General features: G+C 35.6%; 1 protein-coding gene across 1 annotated transcript in view; it reads right to left on the bottom strand.

Annotated features, from left to right (window-relative positions):
- The window catches only part of LOC137392285 (golgin subfamily A member 3-like), a 38,069-nt gene extending 22,563 nt beyond the window's left edge, over positions 1–15,506 (bottom strand). Inside the window, exons 1-7 of the mRNA XM_068078956.1 lie at positions 15,412–15,506; positions 13,614–13,839; positions 11,203–11,364; positions 11,005–11,090; positions 7,210–7,364; positions 5,482–5,652; positions 4,406–4,644 (exon numbers count right to left, since the gene is read on the bottom strand). Coding sequence (XP_067935057.1) covers positions 4,406–4,644; positions 5,482–5,652; positions 7,210–7,364; positions 11,005–11,090; positions 11,203–11,364; positions 13,614–13,839; positions 15,412–15,445 — 1,073 coding nt within the window. The 5' untranslated portion in view covers positions 15,446–15,506. The remainder of the gene's footprint in view (positions 1–4,405; positions 4,645–5,481; positions 5,653–7,209; positions 7,365–11,004; positions 11,091–11,202; positions 11,365–13,613; positions 13,840–15,411) is intronic.
- Positions 15,507–16,601: the final 1,095 nt, after the last annotated feature.

The following is a 16,601-nucleotide window of genomic DNA, read 5'->3' as shown; positions in this document are numbered from 1 at the left end:
CCCCCCTCTCCTCCTCGCTCTCCCTCTCTCTCTCCTTCTCTCCCTCTCTCCGTCTCTCTCCCTCTCTTTCTCTCTTCCCTCTCTCTCTCCCTCCCTCTTCTCCCTCTTTCTCTCCCGCTCTCCCCCCTCTCCTCCTCGCTCTCCCTCTCTCTCTCCTTCTCTCCGTCTCTCCCCTCTCTCTCTCTCCCTCCCTCCCTTTTCCCCCTCTCTCTCTCCCTCTCTCTCTCCCCCTCTCCCTCTCTCTCATTTTCTCTCCCTCTCCCCCCTCTCTCTCTCCCCCCTCTCCTCCTCGCTCTCCCTCTCTCTCTCTTCCTTTCTCTCCCTCTCTCTCTCCCTTAGTTCAACGCAACACATGCGGATAGACAACATTTTTGGTTTTTCTGTCGGGCGTATGAAGAAACAGTTTTCGGCGTGTGCCTACTTTTGAGCAGGCGACGTATAGCTGGTCATGGCTGATGCAGGGTGACAGTAAGTCGATAGCAGCTGCTCTCTTTCTTTTCACAATAGCGTATCACAACGCTCGGAGTACTCGTGAAAGTTCTGTAATAGTAAGTTACAGTAGGCCTACTCATAGCTGGAAAAAAATTAGTAACTCGGCTGCTGAAGGAAATGAACATGACCCACTATCACGAACAGCGGCAAATCCAACGTTATTAAGTAGTGGAGATGTGGCAATTCATAGACAATACAACATCGTATAAGAAACACTTACCTTTTTGATGTGGAAATTTAGTAGGTGAGAAATGCGTTTTTCCAGTGGCTCCAAGAAACAAACGTTTACGTGACCTTCTCGGTACACGTTGGCAGTAAATATTAATTGCATGTAAATAACTACTCGTTAATTTATTTTATTTAATGAATAGTACATTTGTATAGCTGTATAGACACCTTTGTATAGGCCGCAGAACTCAGGAAAGGTGCTTTTAAACACAGCAGAAAATTTGCCGTTTAAAAAGCGTGCTAACCGGGGATTTCGGTTAATGCGCTCGAGCGGTGAAAGAAAAACCACAGAATCGCCACACCTTTATATAAGCCGCTTGGCTCAAATCGTCAGAGAAAAGTAGCGGCTAATAGTCCATATTACGAAATTACGATATTACGATAATTAGTACTCATATTAATTCGGTTGGCTTCGTTCGACCGGATGGAAAAAAAAAGACCGCTCTATAATTTATTCACCGTTACTACACATATTACCTAATTCAGTTTGCTTCGTACGACCGAAATTCGTACGACGATAAAAGGAAAGACCGCTCTATAAGGCGGACAATCAATCAGATAGACAACGATTGCCGTTTATATAGTAGATAGAGAACAGCGTTTTTCTAGTGGTTGCAAGAAACAAATGTTCACATGACCTTTCCGGTACACGTTGGCAGTAAATATTAATTAGATGTAATTTACTACTCATTAATTTATTTAAAGAGTAGTAAATTTTATTTAATTCACTACTAATATTTACTACTAATTTAATTTTACTACTTACGCATATTAATTAAGTTTGCTTCGTACGATCGAATCTGTTACAATCTTGCCACAATCAATACTCATAGAGGATCTATTCTTCAGCCCTGAACCCTTGTATATAGTACATATCAATCAATTTATCTTTGTATAAGCTATCCTGCATTACTTATTTGAAGTCATCCTCTCATGTAAATTTTCTTTCAACTTTTACACAAATAATCTCAAACTAAATATGAATTGTTCACTACTATCTTGCATTCAGGATTCTTCTACAGTTTCCGTTTTATTGGATAATATGCCTGCAAATAGAGGCTTTTTGTTATTTTGTTATCAGCAAAATAAAACATTACTAACTAACTAACGATCGAATCGAAAAAAAAAGACCGCCCATATAATTTATTTATACTGCTCATATTTGGGAGTTATCGGTGACTCAATATATAGAGAAGACAACTCGTACTATTAGCATATCAGTATTTATCGTCCATCCCTACGATGAATAGCAGGTTACGTATTATAATAGAGGCGTGTACTAACCGGAGATTCCCGTTAATGCGCCCTAGCGGTGAAAAAAACCACAGAATAGACACGCCCTTATATAAAAGTAGCGGCTAATAGTCCGAAAAGTACGGTACTCTATAAAGCGGACAGACAGATAGACAGATAGATAGACAGACAGACAACGATTGCCGTTTATATAGTAGACTAGGTGAATGCCCGGCATTGCACAGTAATAAAATGTTTTGCGCAAAAAAACTTTGCTTCTAATCAACATATACAAAATTTACCATTGTAACTTTAAATGAAGGTGGTTGTATATTCCTGTGTACTGTGTGTAAACCAGTCCGCAGCAGATTTTTAATACCTAAAACTTTAGCGCTATAAGTGGACAGACAGAATATAGACAAACATTGAGATTTATATATATAAATTGGTCATTGTCCGTCTATCTATTCTCTATTTTATTGCAAAGGACAGAAAATAAAGATTGGCCCATTGACTCTGAGGCCGTTGTAATGTTACTGATTAGCTTAGCTAGTTAGAGAGTTAGTCTAATAAAACGAATGTGATGGGTTTGAGGCCAATATTGACCAACATTTTAGTAGTCTCACTAAGGGCATGCACAAGATTTTGTGATTGCATGAAAATTAATAAATTTAAAACAATTGCTATTATAACACAAAAATAGAAAGCCTTGACATCTATTCTGCACTTTATCACTTCAGATCATATGACTCTGATTCATAAGTCACCTTTTATTAATGACGAATTTGTGAGTCCTATTAAATGAGTCTCAAATGAAGATGATTTCAGATATAAGTAACTAAAATAGAACTTGTAATCTCTCCAATGAGAACCATTCATTTCAAAGAATCAAGTACATGTATACATAAATTATATCTTATACATCAATTAAGAAGGCTTATGAATGAGAGAACATTAGCTATCATTATTTTATATGTTTACTTATTTATGGCCTTCAGCTGGCTATAAAACAACTTCTTGGTCGAAATAAGATAACAAGTTATTACACAGTTACTTCTGATGAATACATACTATACATGTATTTACAGTCATTCTATTTAGGCACTCTTTAGATGCTTCTCATATTCAAACGCTTGCCATAAACTAATCCATAATATATATATATATATAACACATGATATAATATATATCATATATATTATATCTATACATTATATATAATGCATAATATAATATACGTATATTATATACATACATTATATACATTATAGATAAATGTATAATATATACTTACAAATATCTTCACATTTAGATACAGTAACGCATAAATCCTTTATAAGCCTAACACACTTCCCATATTACTAATGTATAGCTTTATATTTGTCTGCTCCATGCAAAGGATAAACAAACAGGCCATGTATGCATTCTTTGACTTACTACTCGACAAATTTCCTTCAACATAGATGGTTCAAACAGATATCAGAACAGACCAACTTTGTAGGTAGAGATTTTAATGCATTAACCATATTTCCAAAATCATACATAAATAATAAAATTTTAGTCTGAAATGATGCAGCTGAAGATGTAGATGTTCTCCATATTCATATGAGTAAATCTCTCTGTCATTGTGTCTGTCTGTTAGTCCACGTAGCCGCTATGCGTTTCCACATGTTTTGGCTGATTTCAGCCAAACATCACACGCATATGCTCGGCGCTTTGCACTAGGTCGCTCCAAAAATGTATAAACACACTTTGGGACGATTTTGTCTAAACTTCACAAGCATATGCTCCGTGTCTTCCACCAGATAGCCAAAATATTTCATTTCAAAACTCCATCTAGTTCCTGAGACCCAGCCTCTTACACACCCCCCACTGAATATCGCCCAATTGCTTCACACTGGATATAAACTCAGAAAACTTGGTTCTGAAGACTGGCTAGCTATCCACTACGCCTTCACCTTCCAAACATCTTCATTTAAAAGTTAGAATAGTAATTAAATATGTTGATTAAAAATACATTTTTTGGAGAAAAACTTTTTTTATTACCCATGCAACGCCGGGCATTCAGTAGTGCACACATTTGTTCAAAAAACATCTTAAATTTGGCCAATTTTGCCGACACATTTAAACTTAGTGTTATTGGATTTTTTGTCATAATGTGCAGATATTATATTGACATGGTTAGTCCATGTCAATGCTGTATATTTCCAAATTTTTATTCAATTTCATCCAAACTTCTCTCACATATACTTTGTACCTCCACCAGGCCACTATAAATATTTCATTTCAAAACTCCATCTGGTACCTGGGAACCAACCACTTAAACATCCGCCTGCTGGCTGTCTGATTGAGAATGACAGGAATCCTGGGCATCACCAGGCTTACTACTAGCACCATTTAAGTTTTATCCAAGGAAGGTATTTGAACATTTAAATTCTATGCAAAAGCCTACCTGAGCTCTTGCGCCGAGTGCAGCTGTACTTGGTACCATTCCTTGGTGTCTGTCAACGATTTAACATCATCCGACAGCGAGCTGATCCGATCGAGGCTCATCTGCTTCTCATCAGTGACAGAAAGAAGCTGGACCTGGAGAGACTTGAGTGTTGAGGTCAACTTGATTAGCTCTTGGTCCTTAGCTTTCAGTTCCTGGCCAGAGGAGGAGATGGCGGCCTGGAGTCGGCTGTTGAGACCCTATAAATATGAAGGAATTAGAGGGAGATAGGAGATACTGCAGAAACTGATAGAAACACTCCCACTCACTACAGTAGAGCTAGCAGTCATCATAAAAACAATACAAAGATGAACATATAACCTAAGCTATTTGTTACAGTCATGCAACCATAAGTGGTTGGTTAGCCTTAGCTTCAGGCAAGCCTATGTCTCCCCATCAGTTATGATGGTTTGCTGCTAGCACAAGACTACGCAGATGAGGTGCAGGAGCTAGTAGTTTATTGACAAGCAAAAGCGCATTTGACAACACCAACATGTAAACACCGAGTGCTAACTGTATTGTCATAGCCTCACAAGAAGTTAGCCCTAGCTTTAGAAAAAATGTGTACAATCATTGAACACCTGTAAAAGGTTTTGGCAATGGTTGTGACAACACTTTTGCGCGAATCCCACGCTAGTTGATTAGTTTCTAGCGAGAAACAGAGAAAGAAGTATACAGAAATATGGAACACTTATTAGGTGTAAACTGAGAAACCTGTGCTCTTCATACATAAAACATCTTTACCATACTAGATGAAAATTATTTTTAAAAATGTTAAAAATTGCTGCACTCTCTCAATGTCTGTAGACTAGTGCACTAGCTCACTCCGCTCTCACCCATACATCAAGCAAACAGATAGCCTGAGTTCTCCTGCATGCTGATATGAAGCAGGTGAAGCAACATTACTACACAGCTGACAATGTTGGAAAATAATTTTCGACAAAATTTTCTCCTCAATAAGTTCCAAATTGATGTTAAATAATATTTTTCCTATTTCAGCAAACCATAATTAAGAAACACCCCTATCACCAACCCACCTGCGTGCTTTGTAAGTTGTCACTCAGCCTAGCAGCCTCACTGCGTTTCCCCTCGAGCTGCCTTTCAGTGTCTGTGAGCTGCTGCTGCAGGGCATCCTGAGCCTTCTGAAGTTTAGATATCTGGTCATCTATAGCTGAACGATTTCTGCTTGTCTGTTCCTGAGTAGCAAGCTGTGGAAACAATTGAAAGTTGTCTCCTCAATAAACAGCAACCAACACAACAATTTCAGACTTCAGTAGGTTTTGGTATAGTTGGCTGATTGCATTGACAAATGAAAACTCTTTTAGTCAGGTCAATTTTTCTACTGTCTATACATGGTGTCTGCTAGATTTTTTCCAATGGCAAGAATGAACACATTACAAGAAATACAAAAAATTTGAGAACAGGCGAAAATCTCTCTTGATCAACCATTGTTTCAGATAGACCTGATTCGGCAAATTCAAAGATGTCCAGCTAAAAACTTACTAGATGAGATTGACGTCGACTTTTGTACTCATGTGAAAACTATTCACGTGAAATTGTCTTTGTATGTGCATGTAAGTGAATGTAGGGTGATTGGTTGATTGGTTAAATGGTAAGGTGATATAAGCTAGAACTGACAGCCTATTCAGATGTATCACAGCAACATGTTTCATGCTCCATAATCTATTCAATTGAATCAGAATCGGTCACACAAATGAAAAAAAGAAACGAAGATGAAAAACCTGTGCTGCATTCATAAAAACCTCCAAAATATGATTTCACAAATAGCTGATGACATAATCCTAACAGAGCTCGCCAGACGACTAAACCATTCTCTAAAAAGAAGATCTCAGTACTATTGACGTGTGAGCTGTGGTTTTAAATAAAAATATTCATCCTTAATCCCTTTTACTAGAAATAACGATATAAGTAAATGGCTGACTACTAGTTAATTCATGTGATGGTATCTCATTTGATATATTTCTTAATAAACACAAATGACCTAACTGAATTATGTAAATCTAGCAGTACTGACATGGGGGGGGGTAACTCTGATGGTCTTAAAGAGTGAATTTTAATGAACATAAGTTATCATTAATAATATAATATAATAAGTTATATATAATATATATAATATACTTATACTATTATAATATGATAGCACATAATATAATATAAGTATACATAAGATATCATACGTGCACGCAAAATATCTTAAGTATACATACAATATCATAAGTATACATGACATATCAAAACTGTGCATAAGATATAGTAAATGTACAAAAGATATCGCAAGTGTACACAAGATATCACAAGGGTACATAAAATATTACAAGTGTACAAAGGATATCACGAGTGTACATAAGATATAGTAAGTGTACATAATATACCACAAGTGTACATAAGATATTATAAGCGTATATAAAATACTATAAGGTACAGTCAAACGACAACAGGCAAAACTATTACAATAATAACAGAGCTCTTTAAACATGAATAGCCTCTGCTTGCTGTAAACTAAGCAGACATTGATTTTCCAGTTATTGTTAACAGACATACGGTAGGTTGAGAGCCATTTTATAGTGAAATTTCTGCTTAAGTTTCAAGGTGCTTACAACTGATTACTGCATTTATCGTATAATAAGCACCTTTTCCTACTTAGCGAAGTTTCAGGTTACAAAACAATTCTCAGAAGGCATAAATATCGTAAACAGAGTTAGAAGACAAACTTTCACAAGAAAATTAGACCAGCCGAGGGCTACCTTTAGTTTGGAGGAAAGTATGCCAAGCTCAGACTGGTACTTGGCCCGCTCCTTGATGGCAACCTCAGCCTCAGATGACAAGACTTCAACCCGACCTTCCAGCTGGGCCGTCAGCTTTCTCAATTCTGATACTTCTTTAGAGGAATCTGAGGTGCCTGTTAGAGATATTACTCATGAACTATACAACTACCAATCAACAGGAATATGATAATTATACTTAGCTCATTCACGTATTCCTATAAACACTGACTTAGAAAGCAGCCGTAGCCTACTGGTCTAGAACACCAGACCCACAAACAACAGGTTGGGGTTTAAATCCAATAAGGCCACTGGTGTTGACAAGAATGACATCCACCCTTAAATTGCTATCAGCAACTGGGTATGTCTCCAGTCATCGAGGTTACTTTGCTACTGGACTCAGACATGGCCAATACCATACCGACATTGTTTGTGTAACAATACTCGTAAAAACATGTGCAGCCTCTGCTTGCAGAAGCTAAGCAGATATTTTACTCGATCGTCGACAGATTGCTTGCTTCCATGAACGCTAAATCGTCAAAATGCTATTGCCAATTTTTATACTTTTTCACAATGACTCACATATTAACTACATAGCAAACATGAATGTTGTTTTCCAAAAATTATTCTATCGGGCAACAACGGGTTATTCAACAGGCAACAATGGTACATACATCTGCTACAACAGTATGATTGGCACGCAGTGTCATGCTGTCTTCGCATAGAGGCATCATCTAGTTTCTATCTACTAATCTAATTTTTATATAGATTACCAACATCAAGAACTGTGAATCAGACTTGTACAGCAGACGTTCGTACAATGCAAATAGTCCGTCCTGAGAATGTTTACGTTATGAGGATTTTATGTTATATGAACAGTAAAATAAATATAAATTGCCTAATCCATTTCAAGATCCTACCAAACTAACCTCTATAGCTCTTGAAATAAGAAAGAACTAGACTCAACATTATTGATTATTTATTGGTATTATTGATTTTTATCAACAACTTTTCTCTTTTTTCCTATCACTTTAACTTGGTTTAGGTCACATGATTATGGTAACTTTACGTTACATTAAGTGAAGCACACACCGTCAATGCCAAGTTAAACCAATTTTTTTCACTTTTGTTCAGACAGCAAGGTATAAGCTGCAAAAATTATATTGCATGTTTACATTTAAGTCTAAAATATAGTAAAATAAAAATATATACAATGTACTGTATTTACTGTCGTGAGAGTGGTGCCTGTCTGTCTGTTTTTCTGAAGCCAAGGTTAGAGATTAGGATAGAAGATTGGATTTAACGAGACTCTTATTCTGTGACATTACGATTGATAGACCGAACTCCAAAACCGGCACCAATCGAACGCCTTTGGGTATTTCTAACTAGATGTGCAGCTGCATATTCTGTTTGTTTTATCAGTGCACCTGACCATATCTCACTGCGCGCTAGACTTCCAGGGTACTAGTTTATATCATAGATATACATCGTTTTTTCTATTAAATGTGGCAAGAGAGAAAATAATATTTTTAAGGCTAACTATGGGACTCTTGTTTTTTAGGTTGAGTTTGAATACTAGCACCCACTCGACGCTTTACATTTTATGAAAATTCTGACGTGATACGAAGCAAAACTTGAAATAAAATTTATACGTTAAGTTGAATTTACGTTTTAGGTTTACTTTACTGGAGCTTCTACTGTATTGTAACCAATAGACTGAGAATCACACTAGTATTATAACCAATAAAGTGAGAATCACACTAGCATTGTAACCAATAGACTGAGAATCACACTAGTATTGTAACCAATAGAGTGAGAATCACACCAGTATTATATTATAACTAATAGACGGAGAATCACACCAGTATTATAACCAATAGAGTGAGAATCACACCAGTATTATAACCAATAGATTGAGAATCACACCAGTATTATAACCAATACACTGAGAATCACACCAGTATTATAACCAATAGACTGAGAATCACAGCAGTATTATAACCGATATACTGAGAATCACACTAGTATTATAACCGATAGACTGAGAATCACACCAGTATCATAACCAATAGACTGAGAATCACACCAGTATTATAACCAATAGAGTGAGAATCACACCAGTATTATAACCGATAGACTGAGAATCACACCAGTATTATATTGTAACTAATAGACGGAGAATCACACCAGTATTATAACCCATAGATTGAGAATCACACCAGTATTATAACCAATACACTGAGAATCACACCAGTATTATAACCAATAGACTGAGAATCACACCAGTATTATAACCCATAGACTGAGAATCACACCAGTATTATAACCGATAGACTGAGAATCACACCAGTATTATAACCAATAGACTGAGAATCACACCAGTATTATAACCAATAGACTGAGAATCACACCAGTATTATAACCAATAGACTGAGAATCACACCAGTATTACAACAGATAGACTGAGAATCACACCAGTATTATAACCAATAGAGTGAGAATCACACCAGTATTATAACCAATAGACTGAGAATAACACCAGTATTATAAATTTATAACTAATAGACGGAGAATCACACCAGTATTATAACCCATAGACTGAGAATCACACCAGTATTATAACCAATAGACTGAGAATCACACCAGTATTATAACCGATAGACTGAGAATCACACTAGTATTATAACCGATAGACTGAGAATCACACCAGTATTATAACCAATAGACTGAGAATCACACCAGTATCATAACCAATAGACTGAGAATCACACCAGTATTATAACCAATAGACTGAGAATCACACTAGTATTATAACCGATAGACTGAGAATCACACCAGTATTATAACCAATAGACTGAGAATCACACCAGTATTATAACCAATAGACTGAGAATCACACCAGTATTATAACCAATAGACTGAGAATCACACCAGTATTATAACCGATAGACTGAAAATCACACCAGTATTATAACCGATAGACTGAGAATAACACCAGTATTATAAATTTATAACTAATAGACTGAGAATCACACTAGTATTATAACCAATAGACTGAGAATCACACTAGTATTATAACCAATAGACTGAGAATCACACTAGTATTATAACCGATAGACTGAGAATCACACCAGTATTATAACCGATAGACTGAGAATCACACCAGTATTATAACCAATAGACTGAGAATCACACCAGTATTATAACCAATAGACTGAGAATCACACCAGTATTATAACCAATAGACTGAGAATCACACCAGTATTATAACCGATAGACTGAGAATCACACCAGTATTATAACCGATAGACTGAGAATCACACCAGTATCATAACCAATAGACTGAGAATCACACCAGTATTATAACCAATAGACTGAGAATCACACCAGTATTATAACCAATAGACTGAGAATCCCACCAGTATTATAACCGATAGACTGAGAATCACACCAGTATTATATTATAACCGATAGACTGAGAATCACACCAGTATTATATTATAACTAATAGACGGAGAATCACACCAGTATTATAACCCATAGACTGAGAATCACACCAGTATTACAACAGATAGACTGAGAATCACACCAGTATTATAACCCATAGACTGAGAATCACACTAGTATTATAACCAATAGACTGAGAATCACACTACTATTTTAACTAATAGACTGAGAATAACACTAGTATTATAACCAATAGACAGAGAATCACACTAGTATTATAAACTGAAAACTTATTAAAATGATGATCACTAGACAGAAGACTGCACTAACCAGGGTTATGGACAGGAAATGCTGGTTGACTGGGCTCGACTGCTTGCTTTGGTGCAGACGGCAAGCTTGGAGTTTCAGTGACTCGTCTAGATAAACAATAAACTCATAAAGTGCAGTTCTTATGGAAAAAACCATCTTTCTAAGATTGCAAATGAGCGAACAATATATACATATAACATTTCATAAGTCTGCAAGTACCTGGAGTTCAACAATGGGTTGACTGGGGCACTAATTGGTGGTTGCGCTAGCAGCAACTCATCAGGAGAAGTTTCTGGCACCCGAGGAGATTTCTTGGTGCTCGCCAAGTTGCTGAACTCGGCATTAAACACTGACCCCAACCTGTCCGGTGACTCATTCAATCTGTTTTTAAAAAAAAAGGTCATCACATTTGTCACTAAATAGCAAACGAGAGAAATGGATAGGCATATTTGGATTAGACAAAAGAACATAATATATCAAAAATTTTCGTGATATAAATTGCTGTTTAAAACTCGACTCAGTGGATTAATGCTAGACAGACTCATACATATTGTATGCATTTTCTCAGCTATACATTAGCGGTAACAATTTGTGTTTCAGCCAAAATATAAATTTTATTAGTATGGCTGAAGAAAACACAAGGATGCAGGAGAACTGCATAAAGAGTTTTTGAGTTAGTCATGTGTCAAAATCATGCGTTTTATTCGACTCTGCTTTATTAGCTAGCCCGATGAGTCAATGAAAAACTAACTTCATGTAAGTGATACATGAATAAACATCATTCAGTGCACTCTTGTTATGTGTAATTGTTTACATTTTCTTTCTAAATAAAGAAAATATCAATATTGATAGGAAACAAGAAGACTCATTACTGCTATACAGTCAAACATTCATTTCTATGAAAGACTGCAAATTGTTTTTGAAAATTCAATCATCATAAAGTACAGACTGCAGAATTACAGCATAATTATTTATGAAAGTAAAAACATAATTATTTATGACAGTGACAACATAATTATAGTGAACAGTCCTCAGCCAAAACAAATACACAATGTATTATATGTAGAATGTATTATATAAATGTTATACATAAGCTATTCACACTGAATTATGAATATTAAACTTTAATGTGGGCATAAGAATATATGAACAGTTTTATAAGTTTCGCACAGTCTTTATGTAAAAAGGTTAAAATATGTATTATAAGTTCTAACAACCACACGGTGATTGGCTGCAATTAACTTCACAGAATGTCTTTTAGCAAATGTGCTAACCCTATTTCTTATTTCACAGCAATGCTAGACGAACTAAGTTTGCCACTTTACGCAGTTTGTGTATTTGACTTGAGAAAACCAGACTAACAACTGGTAACGTTTTTTATAACATATTAGCCTCGATAATCAGTGATCAGCATCAGTATTTACAGTAATGTGTGAAATAAACTAGACCATTTTGTTGGAAAACTAAAATCCTCAAGCCTTTATGGTTTATGGCTATTTAGTCAATAGCCATTAATTATATTTTAAATTTATCCTCATTTGTCTTGATTTCAAACATGTAAACTGAACAGCTATAAACTTTGTTTTGAAAAACTTTGTTTTGTTTTTGATTCTCATTCACAATATTGTCACTCATTGTGAATTTAGTCAATAGCTATAAATTATATATTAAATTAATCCTTATTTTGTCCTGATATCAAATACGCAAACCAAAAAGCTATAAAGGTAATTGAATGATTATGTAGACTAAATACTGAACACTTCATTTTTAATGGTTGAAGATAACAATCTGTAAAGATGGGATCACCCCATACATTTTATTTGCTTATTTCAAGGCATATACTGTATGACTTGAAATAAATGCGTCCAGTTTATCTCGCCCACCACTGTAATCAATAACTTTTGTTCTTTAATACCTTCCTTCTTGGCATAAAAAATATATATTAGCAATTCAAAGTCGATAAACACTATTGATGTTTAACAATCACAGACTACGAGCCTATCTCATTCAAATGTTGGTACAGTTAACTCAATGAATGGTACAAAAATTTGTAATACGATGGAACCTCGATACCTGACCACAATCCATTAGCATTTGGGGGTCGAGAACCAGTTTGTTTAAAACCTAAAACCCATTTCCCCATAAGAAACAATAGTAAGTACTTTAATCTGTTCTCATCCATAAGAAAATACCTAAAATATTGAGACTGAGCATTAAGGAGTACAGCAAAACAAAAAAGCAGACAACTGACAAAAAATACTTGAACCAGCTGTGTACGTCTCACTCCACAAATGGTATGGGTCGAATAGGCGCTTACTAATGGCGGAGAAGGGCCAAGGAAGTCGTTTGGGGCGACTCGGCTCATTTCGTCCTCACTCGGTGTTCTTTGGCTTGCTTCGACTAATGCGAGCACCAAAAATCTGTTCGAATTCATATGCATGTTCTACTCAAACTTTCTGGCTGAGCACCACATTGTTCGGATAAGAAGGAGGTCGAGCACTGAGGTTCCGCTGTAACTAAATCGCCAGTGGATCGCTGTGATTCCCACCCCGTAACTAGCAATAAAGATAAATTTTATCTTTATTTATTTATATATGAAATTTATATAAAATATTTTTTAATTCTCTCACCGATCATTGTGACTGAGCAGACTCGCAGAGACTTTCATAGCTGCTTCTGAGAGGACCTTGGGAGGCTTCGCATTAGTGGGAGTGGTCATTCCTGAGGTATGGGCGGAGCCTCCGTGAGAGGGTCTTGACATTTCCCTATTTATTGTAGGGCCACGTCCTCCATTTTTTAATCTCTCTTTAGTGATTGTAATATTCTGAGTAGGTACTCGTATGAGTTCTGGATCAGCTGAGAATAATGTTCAAGGATATCAGTTGAAAGAGCCATAAAAGCCTAAAAGCTAGCGAAAATGTCAGTTACCATATATACAGATAACGGGCTTTATCAAAGACAAAAGATAAGAGATTTATGAAGAGTAGAGGTGTAAAAACAGACAAATGCAAATATCCTAAAAATTAGCTAATGCTTCCATATATAACAGTACTAACTCAATACCAGGCGTTGCACTCGGTAATAAAGCTTATAATAAATAAACTTATAAACAGCTTATAAACAACTTATAAACAGTGGCAGGTAATGTAGTTGCCATTGGCTAAGTTGACTAATCAGCCGATAGCAAAATTAGCAAATTGGCTAATTTGAGTAACTTAAGCTAGTATATTGCTGAACTTACTGTAATAAGAGCCACGAAGCCAGATCATGTGACGTTACGACTCACACAACGCCGTTATGCGTATTTTAACTGATGAAATGACTATGTTCGCAAGTATTTATAGTTATTACTATTGTTAATATAGTTATTATTTTATAGTTCATAGTCAAGTGGTTTAGTACATTTGTCTGCAGATCTGGAGGTTCCGACTTTAAATTCAGTGCGAATTCCAGTGCGAACTGAAATCTTCATTCGTAAAACTTTATCGCTATAACTGGACACACGAACAACAAACCAACAAACACGGAGATTCATAATATACAGATGTACAGTTGCCACAAGAAATGTTGAGGGGCAACCAAATCAGCCATTTCACTAATTTAGAAAATATTTTGTAAAATTATTGTGAGCTACACCAATCTCATTTGATCTCATTCTGCGAATTAGATCAAACTTTTCTTACTGTAAAAGTTAAGCACTGAGTGTTTATGTGTCTTACCTTATTCGCTATCATGACACAACATCATTGTTTTAAAAATTTCTTCAGAATATCGAAAATCTGACCTTTCGATTACGAATGAAATTGACACGAGGCCATTAAAATTACTCCCTCATAAAGAAACCAAAGATCAACAATAACCACCATTTTTCTTTTCTCACATGAAGCAGTCTACTAGTGGTACTCCTGCTTTGGGATGAGATAAATTCTTGAAAGGTGCCCACAATAGCATACGCTTGAGTTGCTCATTTAATAGCAGTAATTATTGCTGAGGCACCATGAATAACCGAACAATGCCAAATAGGCCAACATTAAGAGGAAGAGGTTATATTCACAAACTGTTCATGCCATGCACGCAAATTGTGGCTCAGACTCATAATCAGAAGAGAAATACAATAATGCTAATGATGAGAAATCATGAAAATTCATCGCTATCGGAGAAAGTGCTTTTAGATTTAAGTCAGTTACATACTCAGCTGACTAATTCAGCTTGTTCTTTGCTGTTTTTTAGCTGTTTTTAACACTAAAACGGTTTTTAATCCTTTCAGTAGCATGTTGGGTTGGTTCATCACAACATATTAGTTCATACTCTGATATGGTATCTCTCAATAAGCATCTTTTGACTATATTAAACATTCTACTGAGATTTTGAGGTTTAACAAATAAAGCGCACATTGTAAATACAGTCAGAAAATGCTCAATCACCAACCGGCACTAGAAGCAGATGATCTTCTAGAATCCATTCTCTCATTTCAGTAATCTCACTAATTCACACTAATCCCTTACTGCCCTCGACCATCCACCTGTAAGCATACCTAATTATAGTAAACAGTGCTCAGCAAAAACAACTGTATTCTAAAAATGTAAGCTATACACATAAGCTATTCACACTGAGTTATGAATAATAAATTTTAATGCGGGCATGAGAATATATGAACAGTTTTGCAAGTTTCACACCGAGGTTTTATCTAAAAAGGTTAACCTATATGTATTTCTTGTAGCGTGTGTTTTCAACTAAAGTTAAACAAAAACAAAGGCTTAAGTACCAGTAATTTCCATAATTAATATAACTTATACAATAAATAACCAATAAAATAAATAAACAATAAAATATATCAAATCAGGTAAGAAGATTTAGACTTGGAACAAATTAGTCTTGAACTATGTAAATATTTGTTGGACACAAACAAGTCGAAAAACTGTCATGAGAATGTTCAGCCTTGACAAATATTAAATGGATTTTAGCCCAACAGAATCGCAAGAAAAAAACACAATTTGAGACTAATTGTATTATTTGATCAATAATTTTAGTGTTTCTGCCGTTTTGAAATTGTTTAGCCTGAAGGTTTGACTTTTGTTTGTTCTGAAATATGATAACTAAGTAATTAAAGCTATTTTTGTCTCATTACACAGATGGTCTTACAATGGTGAACTTCCATGCTTACATTTGACCAAAGCTTGAAAACAATAACGAGTAGCTTAATAAACAGCAATGCTGAGACAGGGACCGGATTGAGATTGACTTTTGTCAACAAAGTGTCAATTAGTGAAGTAGAGTCCTACTGCCATAAGCCGTTGTAAAAATACATACATTTTATGGAATTGTAAAAATTGGTCAATTTAAGGATTAACAACTAGCATGAATAGCTAGGATAATTGGCTTCCATGTTGGTAGCGAACACAGCATGACTGAACAGTTACATATTGAAGGAGTAACAGCGACCTTCATTCAAAAGCTACGACTGAGATCGTATTTAGGACACAGCTGAAGCCAAAGATAAAAACACATTCGCCTTTTTCATATTAAATCACGACTATTTTGTAACATCATGGGAGCAATAGTAACTGAAACAGAAGGATAAAAATATTCGTAGGTCACTCAGAATAACATCCAATCAT

The sequence above is a fragment of the Watersipora subatra genome, chromosome 3, assembly GCF_963576615.1.
Source record: "Watersipora subatra chromosome 3, tzWatSuba1.1, whole genome shotgun sequence".
Lineage (NCBI taxonomy): Eukaryota > Metazoa > Bryozoa > Gymnolaemata > Cheilostomatida > Watersiporidae > Watersipora > Watersipora subatra.
The sequence above is the reverse complement of the archived record's forward strand: the minus strand, read 5'-3'. Positions and strand labels throughout refer to the sequence as shown.